This window comes from Equus caballus, chromosome 15, assembly GCF_041296265.1.
Source record: "Equus caballus isolate H_3958 breed thoroughbred chromosome 15, TB-T2T, whole genome shotgun sequence".
Lineage (NCBI taxonomy): Eukaryota > Metazoa > Chordata > Mammalia > Perissodactyla > Equidae > Equus > Equus caballus.
Window position 1 is genome coordinate 107,053,768 of NC_091698.1, and position 12,218 is coordinate 107,065,985.

At 55.6% G+C, this 12,218-nt stretch overlaps 1 protein-coding gene across 9 annotated transcripts; it reads left to right on the plus strand.

The window, feature by feature from the left end:
• Nucleotides 1–1,177: 1,177 nt before the first annotated feature.
• ALKAL2 (ALK and LTK ligand 2) lies at nt 1,178–11,646 on the plus strand. Of its 9 annotated transcripts, none has more exons than XM_070236831.1 (6): nt 1,178–1,312; nt 2,228–2,545; nt 3,905–3,958; nt 4,045–4,125; nt 7,204–7,269; nt 11,551–11,646. In XM_070236831.1, the coding sequence occupies exons 2-5, from the start codon at nt 2,287–2,289 to the stop codon at nt 7,266–7,268; spliced, it is 459 nt and encodes a 152-aa protein (XP_070092932.1). In that variant the 5' UTR covers nt 1,178–1,312; nt 2,228–2,286; the 3' UTR covers nt 7,269; nt 11,551–11,646. The 9 variants fall into 9 exon arrangements, with proteins under 9 accessions (XP_070092932.1, XP_001503231.2, XP_070092931.1 ...); XM_001503181.6 differs by lacking the exon at nt 11,551–11,646 and adding an exon at nt 10,171–10,798; XM_070236830.1 differs by lacking the exon at nt 11,551–11,646 and adding an exon at nt 10,234–10,798.
• Nucleotides 11,647–12,218: the final 572 nt, after the last annotated feature.

Genomic DNA, 12,218 nt, shown 5'->3' on the forward strand with positions numbered 1-12,218 from the left:
TCACTCTGCCACTTGGTCTTCCGGAGGAAACACACCTAGCCGAGGGAGGGAGATAGAGGCAGAGACAGAGAGACACAAACAGAGACAGAGACAGAGAGAGCGAGGATTCCCCGGGTTTCCGGCCGGCCCAGCAACCCAGGCCCATTCTTGGGCCGGACGCTCTGAGCACCCCGCACCTGCAGCGTCCCGCGCCGGCTCCCTACGCCGCCGCCCCGCCAATGCGGAGGCTTTTAGCCCCCGCCCCCGCTCGCCCCTTCTGGGACTGTTCTCAGGACACCTTTCCCAATCACATCGCTGACTTGGAGCATGTCCAGCTCTTGCCCAGAAAGCGCCAATAAAATGGGAAAGCGTGCAACTGATTGATAATATATTTTACAAGAAAAAAATTAAAGGAGATAAATTGTTGAGCTCTCACAAAGGCGCCTGCCTACATCCAAAGACCCAAAACTTTCTGAAAGACGGAGGCCTGGAGGGAAGGACTCCCGCAGTCGTTTCCGAGGAAGGGGGGCAGGGACCACCCCGCCCGGAGGGCCTCGACGCGTCCTCTCGCGCGGGTTCTGGGGAGGGGGTGCCGCCACGTCTCCCGCCAGGCAACCGCGTGCACCCCGGGTTTCCCGGAGCGCCGCCCTTGCCGACCCCGACCCCAGCCCCGCCCTCGGGGACCCCGCCTCGGGGACGCGCCGCGGGCCGTCCAAGTGCTCGGGTCCCAGGGGCCCCCAGCCACCCGGCAGGTCGCTCCACAACGGACAGACTCTAAGTGACTTATTAAATGTCGAGGCAATCAGGCAGCTCCTTTTTTAATAGCCCGAGATCTACATTTAGACAAAAACAGATCCGAGTTCCTGGTAAAGGCGTTTTCTTCTCATCCTGTCACAAGTGACAGGAACGGAGGGAAATAGACTGAGCGGGAGAAGGGGGGCGAGGGGGAGGGAGAAGGGGGCGGGGGAGGGGAGGGAGGAGAGGGAGGGGGCGGGGGAGCCGGGGGGCAGGCCCGGGGGGGTGAGGTGGGAGGAGATGGGGGCGCTGACGAAGGCGCGGGGTACCGACACTCCAGCGCCTTCTAATTGGGGCCGCGCGGAGCCCGCGGGGACCCGCCTGACGTCGGCGCGCGGGGATAAGAGCCCGAGGTCCGGGCGGATCGGCGCGGCGCACCCAGCGGCCGCGGTCCAGCTCCGAGCGCCGCCGCGTCCGCCCCGCGCGTCCCGTGCGCTCGCAGGCCTGCGCCGCCGGCATGGAGTAGGGCGCGCGGCGGCTCCGGGGACAGACGCCGCGACAGACGCCCGCCCGGGACGCCGCGGCTGCGGCGGCGCAGGTAGGCGGCCGGCTCGGCGCGCAGGTGGCTCCGCGGGCGGCGCCAGGCAGGTGTGGGCCCGGCCCCTCCCCAGCGCTGAGGGCCGAGGGGCTTCTAGAAGCTGGCGTCGCGGGCGGCCTGAGCGAGGGTCCGGGCACTGGGGCTCCTCGACGGGGCTCGGGGACACCGGGCCTGGGGGGGCGACTGCCACACAAAGGCGCCGCTGGAAACTTGGGCGCCCCTGGGCCGGGCGTGCGGTCCCCACTCACCCGGGCGCGCCGAGCTGCCCCCTCCGAGGGGACGGTGCACGGGCCGGAGCCCCTGGACGCGCGTGCTCCTCTAGGAGGGAGAGGGGAGCGGGTCGGAGCCCCAGACGCGCCCCGCGGGTCTCTAAGGTTGGAGAAAGTTGTGCCGGTGGCCGCGCTGCCAAGTCGGGCGGACGTGCCGCTGCGAGGAAAGTTCGGAGGCCGGCGGCGGGGCGGGACGCGCGGAGCGGGGCGGGCGGCACAGAGGCTCCGCTCGCGGCGTCGCTGAGGTGGGACCTCGGGCTGGTCCTCGCGGAGACCGCGGCCCAGCCTCTTCCCGCCCGGCTGGGGACTGTGCAGGGCGCCCGTCCTGGGAGTCTGCGGGGGGTCCGCCGGAGTGGCGGGCGTTCTCGGGGGTCAGCGGAGGTCCTCGGGGATTCGTGGGGTCCTCAGGTGTCCTCGGGGGTCAGCAGAGGTCCTCGCGTATTAGTGGGGTCCGCGAGGGTCCTCGGGGTCAGCAGCACTCCCCGGGACCCGCGGGGGCCCTGGGCGGTCCTCGGGGGTCCCCGGAGGTTCTCTGAGGCCGGGGCGCCCGGCCTGGCCGCCTCTGAGTGGGAGCGGCCTCTCCCCCGTCCCCCGCCCCCGCCGGCCCGCCCACTTTCTTCCCGTCCCCCCACCCCTGTCCCCGCAGCGAGCCGAGCTCCGAGCTCCGGGAGCGCGTGGGATCCTCCAGCCGGCGGCGAGCGCACGATGCGCGGACCCGGGCGCCCCCTCCTCCTGGGGCTGCTGCTCGTGCTGGGGGCGGCAGGGCCCGGCCGGGGGTTCGCGGAGCCCCGGGAGGCCGCGGACGGGCAGGCCCTGCTGCGGCTCATCGTGGAGATCGTCCAGGAGCTCAGGAAGTACCACTCGGGGGAGTCCAAGAGGCTGCAGCTCTGGGGCCCGCAGGACTACGCGCTGGGCCGCAGGGAGGTCGCGGACTACGGGGCGGACCCGGAGGAGCAGCGAGCGGGTGAGTGGCCTGCGCGCAGCCGGGGCTCCCCGCGTGTGTGGGGGGGACCCGCGGCCGCCCGCCTGTCAGGTCTCAGGAGACGCTAGAGGAATTCGTGTTTGCTTGGAAATGGAATTGTCTTTGAGAAAGCGTTTTAAAAAGATAAATCCATCTCGATTGTTTTAAAAAGCTAGGAAATATTTTCTTAAAAAAGAAGGAAACGGGAAGGCCGTGGACGATGCCTGGCACATAACTCCCCCTAGCGCGCCTCCAGGATGCGCGAGTCGCTACCTAAGTCAGTAATTTCGCACAGAGCTGTCATCTGTTATTTTGGAAATGGAAGTATTTTCAGCAAAGCACTTTCAACTGAGACAGAAATGTCCCCCCCCCCCCCCCCCAGCAGAGCCACTACCCCGCGGGAAATTTCTGAGGAAGACGGCACGGGCTTTTAGTGCTTCCGGGACACAATTAGGTCAAATACGATAAGGTCAATTTTATACAGACTGACTAAGGTTAGGAGTGAATGAAGACTGACATTTGGGAGATGTCTAAACCCCGCCAGTGAGTGAGAGTCGGCTGGAAATGCTCCCCCTTCAGTTGGCAGGAGTATCCGTGGTGACATCAGTAAGTGGACCACATGCCCGCATAGCTAACTTACTAATTACCTGTCACAGGTGAGTGAGAAGTGGTCGCCCACAGGGTCAGGAAGCTGAACGCAGGCTGAAGGCAGGCCGAGTCGGGGAGGCCCAGGCCCGGTCCGGGACAGACCAGGAGGAGGGTGCAGGAGTGTGAGGGGTGGGAGGGGGGGCCTTCCAGCAGTTTCGTTCCTTAGAAGCCAGGTTCAGGTCTGCTTCCCTGCGTTCACACCAGGCTTCCTAATGGGTGGTGCGAAGACACTAAATTCTTTTTCTAAATATGTACCTAGAAAAAGTAAAGTTCTGTAACAAATTTTTGTTGGAAGGATCAGGTTTTCTTTCTAGAATTTTGAGAGGTGCTGGGACTTGATTCCCAAGCTGTGCAAATGAAAGTGTCCAGAAGTGATTTACTCCCTGGAGGCTAACTGTCAACATACACACACACACACCCCCCTTTCCTCACGGACGACTTTGTGATCACTGTCTCTGCCCTGGTGGTCGAGACTCGACAAAGGATACTGGAGCTTTCTGAGCAGTTACTACTCTTTGAAGAAAATGTGTGTCTGATCATGTGTTCACGTTACATCGTACACAACCATCAAGGGGCTCCCCTCTGTGTGTTTAGTTCAGTGTCACACGGCTAAAGCAGAGTTTCCAATAACTGTCTTCAACATTCACTTAAGATCACATGAAAAAAACACTTCTTTCAGACAATACAATAATTACTTTCTTTCCCCTCAAACAGAAATTGTTCCTCGAGATCTAAGGATGAAGGACAAGTTTTTAAAACATCTCACAGGTAAGTTTTTCTCGTCGCTCCTTCACCTCTCCCGGTGCCTCGCATTCTGTGCGCCCTCACGATCTGTTTCTCCTTCCACGTTCCAGGTCCTCTTTATTTCAGTCCAAAGTGCAGCAAACACTTTCACAGACTTTACCACAACACCAGAGACTGCACCATCCCCGCATGTAAGTCACAGCGTCTGAGCTGCTTTAGAAATACTAGCACGGGCTGGCCCGGGGGCGTAGCGGTTAAGTTCATGTGCTCTGCTTCTGCGGCCTGGGGTTTGCAGGTTCAGATCCCAGGCACAGACCTAGCACCGCTAGTCAAGCCATGTTGTGGTGGCATCCCACACAGAATGGAGGACTGGCACAGATGTCAGCTCGGCGACAGTCTTCCTCACACACACACAAGAAATACTAGCCCAGGGATGATGCGATTCGCATGTCCTTCCCCTTAGCTAAACAGGCCCCTGCCTTCTGGGACTCGTATTTGCTAACATACATTCCTTCTTAGCCACGGAGTCAGGGGCTGGGGTGACCAACCACTGAAGAAGAGAATTGCATTCTGAAGCAGCTAGTGCCAAACTGAAAATTATGTACATGCACTGGAATTGTTCCGCTCTCGGAACGGCTGACCTCTTGCTCATGTTCCCTTTCGTTTATGAATTCTGGCAGGATGCCTGCATTTGTATCTGCTCAAGTCTGACAATCAAACAAATGCTGAGCAGGAGTTGCTACCATGACTCCTGCAGGGGGCTGTGCTCCGGGGCACAAAGAGGCGAGGGACCTGGCCCGTCCTGGGGCACTTTCTTGATCACCCCTACTGCCCTGACCAGACCGTTTGTTTCCATCGCTAATTATAACCTCATCATCAAGAATTTTATTCGAATTTCAGAATCCCGCTCTGCTGGTTGGCTTCCTCACTGATTCAGACGGGCAGCTGTCCTATCCATCCAGCTCTCAGCTGTGACTGCCTGGTTGTTTCTCCATGACAAAACGTATTTTATTTCCCAAAAGTGACTCCTTGTACGAAACATATAATGATAACGAGCAACTTATTAGCTAGAGTGACATCTGCTAGGGCCCTGGACCAGTTTTTTCTGTATAGAACTACAAATTTCATTCCCGTTAAGCCTTGTGGGAAGGAAGTCATGCATACGCACCAGAAACCCTTCCGGCTGTGTCCAGAGATGGTCCAGAGAGCGGCAGACCTGTCTGTCCTGCCTTCAAAAACATAAGCCTTTTACATAAAGTGGAAGTTTTTTCTGCTTGGGCAGCAGAGTTCCCCCGAGTCATAGCAGTGGTCTTTCTGGAGTTCCCTGTCTAGACGACTGATACACGTGGCCAGTGAGGCTGTGGACACCACCTTTTCAAGGGAGCCCAGGCGCTCCGCCTTAAAGCCGTCACGGGCACTGTGGGTGCCAGGCCAGGCCCGCGTAGCTCCTGCAGTGACACCGGCTAACGCCTGGGCAGCACATTGCCCCTCGAGGCTGCGTTTCCATATTTCCAAGCACTGTGCCCAGTCCCACCCCTCCTCCACGCCATACGGACCTGGTGCACGTTGCTCCCCTATTTCCCTGTTCCTCTAAAGTGGAATCACTTTCTGTGGGAGAATTAGCCTGCTTCCTGGGTCCAGAGAATCTTCTCATATTTATTGTTTAAATGTGTATATATTCTTCTATTGTCTTACAGTAATAGGATCATAGATTCTAAATTTGAAAGTGACCTTTGGGGTCATTACTTCTGGTCCTTTCATTTATGGATGAACAACAGGCCACCCGCTTAAATTGCTTGTGCCGTCACACAGACCCACACACTTGCGCTGGGACCCCGCTTGTGCCCAGCCCCACTGCCCCCTTTTGTTTTTTCAGCCGCGTGCCACCCAGAGATGTGATCAGGATCAGGGTGGCTGCTCCCGGGCCTCAAAGGGGCGGAAGGGCCACAGACTTGTGTTCTGGGATGAGTGGCTGCTCGTTCGGTTTCCACTTCTCAGCCCACAGGGAGCTGGGAGTGGAGCCGCACCACCTGCATGCTGCTTTTGGGTGCATGAAAGAAGCTTCCTAGACTCCCAGAAGGTCAGAACTAGAGGAGCCCAGAGCTCTTGCTCACAGTGTGCTCCCCTGGGGAGCTCCTTGGACCTGCAGGCCCTTCAAGTCCCACCTAGACCTGCTGGACAAAATCTGCACCTTAATAAGATCCCCAGATCTTAGTACCTTGGGGTTGGAGAGACCAGGGCTGAGTGGGGCATGGTCAGCTTTAGGATCTCCAGATGTGTTGCAAAGGAAAGTACTGACCGTGTGCTCAGAGAATCCACTGCACCCACATGTGGTCTATTTAGGAAAGCTCCATCCTAAAAAGTGTGGTCAACTGATGAAGAGCAAACCCTGGGAACCCAGGCGACCAGCTTCCAGCTGATGGATCATTTCCTCCTTTGCATCCACACTGTCACGTCCTCCACGTGTGGGTGGCATGTTTTTAGGAGCAGAGCCAGGCGGGTCTGACTGTCCTGCATTTGTATTGTCCATTATTCATTCAGAATTTCAGTTCTGTGTGAACGCTTCCTTCCTTAAATAGGATTTTGTGACTCTTGAGAAGTTAGTAATTGATAAACTGCTGCTGCTCTCCACAGAACTTCCTTATGAAGAAACCCCTTGGTGGCCATGGTCACTGAACCTCACCTGTTGTCTGTGAGGTGGCACTTGTGGGGCCATTGAGACAGGAAGTTACGTACGAGGTCAGGGAGTCAGTCTGCAGGCATTGCTTCCAGCCCAGGTCTTTCTGCTCTGCTGCTTGACCGTTGACCCACTTTCTTTAGAATTTTTATGCAGAAGGCTTTGTGTTAATGATCAGCTCAAGTGGGGACTCAGCCTACATGTCCTAAAAGTTACGTAACCCGGGGCCTGGGAAGACTGTCTGCTGGGGAGCAAAACTAAAGCTGTCCCGATGAGCCCAGCAGCCACCGAGGGAGGAAACAGCAGTGCAGGCAGCCGGGCGGGGGGCTGCGTCTGCCCAGCTCCACAGCCCCCAGTTACATTACTTAACTTCTGCCATGTGATGCAAAAGCCCCCAAAGTACCATCAATTATTAAATCGACAGCTCAGAGCCCGTGACTGCAGACGACAGTCTCCGTAACCCTCCTAGGGAGTCAGAATATTCAAAGAAAGAAATGGCTTTAGCAGTGGATATACTTGTAAAAAAAAAATGCTATTTATTTAAGAGTTGCTGAGGTAACTGACAAGGGTCTGTGATTTATTTTCACTGTAGACTATAAACGATGTGCCAGGCTTCTTACTCGGCTGGCTGTCAGTCCAGTGTGCATGGAGGGATAAGGTAAGCTGACAGCAGATCGTACTGGCATGAACACCAAACACTGGAATCCCGTTTGGGACATGAAAAATTCATGAGAGTTTAGAAACACTCGTTCTCTGGCTCAACTGGCCTTACTTTGAGGAAGGTTGACATAACGTTCAAAATATCTCCAAACATTGGCCATCAATAAGAGGTACCCCTACTGGCCTGCACACAGGACCCAGGCGGTCACTATAAATGATTCATATGATGACATGTTGGCACGGAGTATGTGTAATTAATTAACCAGAAACACAGCCCATTAGCTACCTGATGTCGGCACATGACTTAGTGCATAAATTAGGTATAATCTGAAACCATGCTGTTGACATCTGGGCTTCCACTCATTAACAGTCATAAATGAGTGTATGACTAACCACATCCGCAAATTTTAGAGAGATATCCGGCAAATGTTAGTGCTGAATTCTATCATTATGCCAATAAGCTTATGAAGGATAGCTAAGAATAGCCATCCTCTTTAAATGTCTCTATCAAAGTTATTTTTTCATAGCCTCTAATGGTAAAAATATCAATGCACACTGAGTTTATGAACTAAACTTTTTACCTTGGCCTCCTGAGGCTGACACGTGACACCAACTCTCAGCCTCGAGTCAATGGATGGACTGAAGGGTTTACTTTCCTGATGCAATGCATAGAGTTCAGTCACAAAACTGTGATTTCATACTGTCACAGAGGTGTGTCTTGTGTTGGGCACTGCCGGACGCCAGGTCCATCCCCACACTCAGGACATGCTCCTGGCCTCAAAGGGCTGTTGCAGAGAATGTAGCAGCATCCAGGAGCACTAGCACACACGGGAGAGTCACATGTTTCCAGTGGGCATGAATCTGTCTCAGATGAGGGGTGAGCAAGCAGTGACCTGTCACCTCAGGCACGCTCAGTGAGGACAGGGCGGTGCTGATCAATGTCTCGACAGGCAGGGAGTGGGGCCAACCCTGGCGCTCTGGGGTGGGGTATGCAGGGAGGATGCAGTGGGAGGCACCAGTCGGACCCACGCCATCCTTGGCCCTGTCTCCTCCCATCAGAAGTCCCGCTAACCAATGGAGGAACAGCAGTGGGGCTCAGTGAAGCACGTGGTCGCTGGAGGAAGCGACACACGTTTATACGGTTCACTCAGACTTTCATGGCACTTTTTCTTTGGGGGAAGTGAGAACATGGTTTCAATGCCAAGCTGAGAAATGCCGTGCGTTAACTTGCCTCCCACCTTCACATCTCATCTGAATACAGCCCAGTTTCTCTTCCACGGCCCACGTGCCCCACGGAAAGGGCTTTTTATTTTAAAGCAATGAATGGATTTTTGTAAGTCTCCAAAGGTGACAAGCCAGAGATGAGCATGCTATTTTTATTAGGCATTTCTTTACATTAAAACACTGTTTCCAGGCACATCCTTGGTGAACAACTTCCATTCACTCACGAGTGGGGAGACCGAATGCCCCACCACATCCCTGAAGGGGCGTCTCAGGCCACAGGCTGCCGTCTCCATGCCTGTTGACTGACAGCTGCTCCCACAGCTGATGGCTCCTGGAACGGCTGACTGTCGTCACGGAGCTGGAGCAGCACCACGGCCCAGAATTTGTGCTGACGTGGGATCATGGGGGGTTCTACCTTTGCCTCCGTCCCAGGACGGGAACGCAGGGTGCTGCCAAATGCAGCCCGGAGACTCACGGAAATGCCAGAGAGGAGTCCTGGCATGGGGCAGAGGGGTCGGTTCTGGTGCTGCTGCTGCCGCCCAAGTCCCCCCGGAGCCACGTCAGCCTCACTGGAGATGAAGCAGATCAAAGACAGATGCGTGCCTGCAGGGGCTGCTCCCAAGAGGCCACCCTGCTTGACAGTCGCACTTGTCACTACTCTGCCCCCTTTAGCCAAGAAATGGGTAAAGTTTAAAAGACATTTCTGCTAATTATAGTAATTTCATGACATTTTTTAAAGACGAACTTCTTGTAATCCCAGAAGTTTTAAACTGCAACAGCAAACTCTAAACCGGCCGGTCCCGCAATGTAGACCATCGGGGCTTCTCTGTGCCCTGCAAGCTGGGTTAGGACTTGGGCGAGTGGCTCCTAGAGGGCAAGGCACACCCTGCAGGACATGCTTCTTGCCGGCAGTGAGCTTCCCGTGTGTGGCCGAGCTGCATGCACACCCTTCCCCTGCTGTCCTGACGTGGGGGGCAGACAGGGCTGCAGACAGGATTCCTCTCCAGCTGTAGACCACAGCCTCGTCTTCCTACGGGCGGAGCTCTAAAGGGGTCCCCGCACAGGGATGCTGTACACCTGGGGTCTCAGAGAAAGCCCTGCCTCCTCCTCCTGAACCTCCCCTATGCCCAGCCAGCTGCCCGCCCTGTCACGCACACTGCGGGCTCCTGCACACACACTATTGGCCTCAGCTCTGCAGTATTTCTAAGGAGCGAAGTTTGAGTAACAAACACAAGCTCAGTCTACAAAGCGAGCCTCATCTTAGTAGCCTCCAAGTTCATTATCTTCAAACTTAACACAGTCTACTGCCGGCTCAGGGGTACTGTAGGGAGCACCAGAGTGAGCTGATTCTGGATTACTGGTTTGCAGACCCTCGTTGACTCTGAGGAGTGAGGCTCATCACGGTTTCCCAGGGTGCCACAAGCTGTCACTCAGCTAGACCAAGTCACTGCGGACCTGACACCCACACATCCACACTGAGCACTACTCCTTCGACTTGAGGAAGCGTTCACTCCTGTTCATGGTGATTTCATTCCTGTCGCTTAGCAGGCGTGTAAGAACTGTGGAACTGAGTTATTTTCCACAGTAAAGTAGACTGCTTTGGGGAACACAGGAAATAGACACAGACCGAGATTCCTTGTTTATGACATGTGACGTTGCATCACTGAATGCACAGGTCTCTTGAAATCGGTACGGAGGTGTGAACGGTGATGTGACCCCGAGTCTGCCTCTCCTGCAGCGAGCAGAGCCAGAGGAGCCCTGAGAAGTGCCTTGGAAACTGCAGGGACGCCCTACGAACAAGAGATTTATTTTTGCAGAAGACTCCCCCACCGCTCCTGAACTGGAGCTGCGTGTGCTGTCGACGCCGTCCGTGGTACGTACGGACTCAGCGAGTCGGTGCACCAGATGGACTCGCGCTCGCTGCCGTGGAGGACAGAAGGGAGGCCACGGTGGGCGTGCTACTGAGCGCCGGGGGACAGACTTCACATTCCTGATTAGATGAAACCACAGAGAATATTTCTTTAGAAACAGAAGCAGAATCTGAAACTATATTTTCGTAAAGCATATGGTATGATTTAGTATTTTTTATTACTTTTACAATTAAATTCCCAGAGTATTATTTGCAACTGCATGAATAAAAAAAAACCTTCAGTTGTGTTTTGGAGACAGTGGAGTGTAAATCTGTGAAATATCTAGGCCAGTTTCATTTGTCCTTTGTAATAAATGTAAAATAGTATCCAGATACTGTCAATATGTGAATACTGTAAATGAAGCACAAGAAATAAACGAAGCCTTTGTTATAACGAGGTCTCTGGTGACTCCTTCCTTCCTGACGAGTTCATGATTTGGAAGTCACGACTCACAATCCGTGAGATCAGGATGCTGCGGAACGCCACAGGGCACAATGTCACAGGGTACAACGTCACAGGGCACAACACCACAGGGCACAATGACACGTCACAGGGTACAACGCCACAGGGCACAACGTCACAGGGCACATCACAGGGTACAACGTCACAGGGCACAATGATACGGCACAATGTCACAGGGTACAACGCCACAGGGCACAGTGTCACAGGGCACGCCACAGGGCATGGGAGGCTGCCAGTCCTTAGGGACGGTGGATCGGCCACTGTGTGTTAGTGACATGGCTTCTCAGCGTGGAAGCCCACTCGGGTGGGAATGTTTCAGATGAGGCTCATCCTATTTCCTGTGCGGTATGAAGCAAAGAGGAATCTTGAAGCTGCCACGCAGCTCTCGACAAATCTGACTGGATCCCACCTAAAAGGACAAGTGGATTCAGCCCAGTCTCCTCACGGGGCCGCTAGTCTGGGTGCAGCCAGAGCGCCAGGCTGACAGGAGTCCGAGGATCTGTGTTTGAGGTAAACGTGCAAAAGTGAAGGGACACCATCCACTTAGGAGCTGAGGAACAGAGGAGTGAGGTGCCTGCTCTGCTGAAGGACCAGGGGCCGTGCCTTCTCCAGGGCTGGCTCTTAATCCTATTTTCTGGCTCAAGTGTCTTCTTAACCCTTTTTCCTCAATTCCTTCCTTTTAGAGATACTGTCATGGAACCTTCGATCATGGCACCCTTTGAGTTCCCATACGTCCTAGGTGTCTCTGAGGTAAAGATCTTACCGGGACTCTGCTGGGCCGGGCACAGGGTCAGCCACCATCTTCCCACATCGCCTCCGCTGTCCTGGCGCGGGGCTGGGAAAGCTGCTGTGTTTGTGCTCGTCCTTCAGACACAAGTGGGTTCGGGACTAAACGCCCCGACCTGAGGCCCTCAGACGCTGAGGGCCGGAGGCCCTGCCACACCCTGAAGGGTCGCCTGACAGGGCAGCCCTTCCACTCGGCCCCTCCGCCCATGGCGATGACGCGCCCAGACCCGGAGGGGACTGGTCCCAGGGTTCCAGGTCACCAGCCACGACGGAGGCGAAGACACGGAGCAGAGCAGCTGTCCCCCACCAGCTGCCCACAGGGGTCTGACTCGGCTGCTCCGAGGGGATGCAGCCGCACACCGCTGACCACGGGGTCAGGACACCCCTTGCTGCAGGGGCTGCAAACTCCCACAAACAGACGTTACCGTGAGGGAAGCAACAGACTTGCTTTCATCAACTGCTTCCCAACACTGAGGGTAAGTGTGCAGGGGACACCACGCACCACGTGGAGGCACGGAAAGGCATCATTCGCTCGGTCTCCTCCGGGTCAACGAGAAAGCAGGAG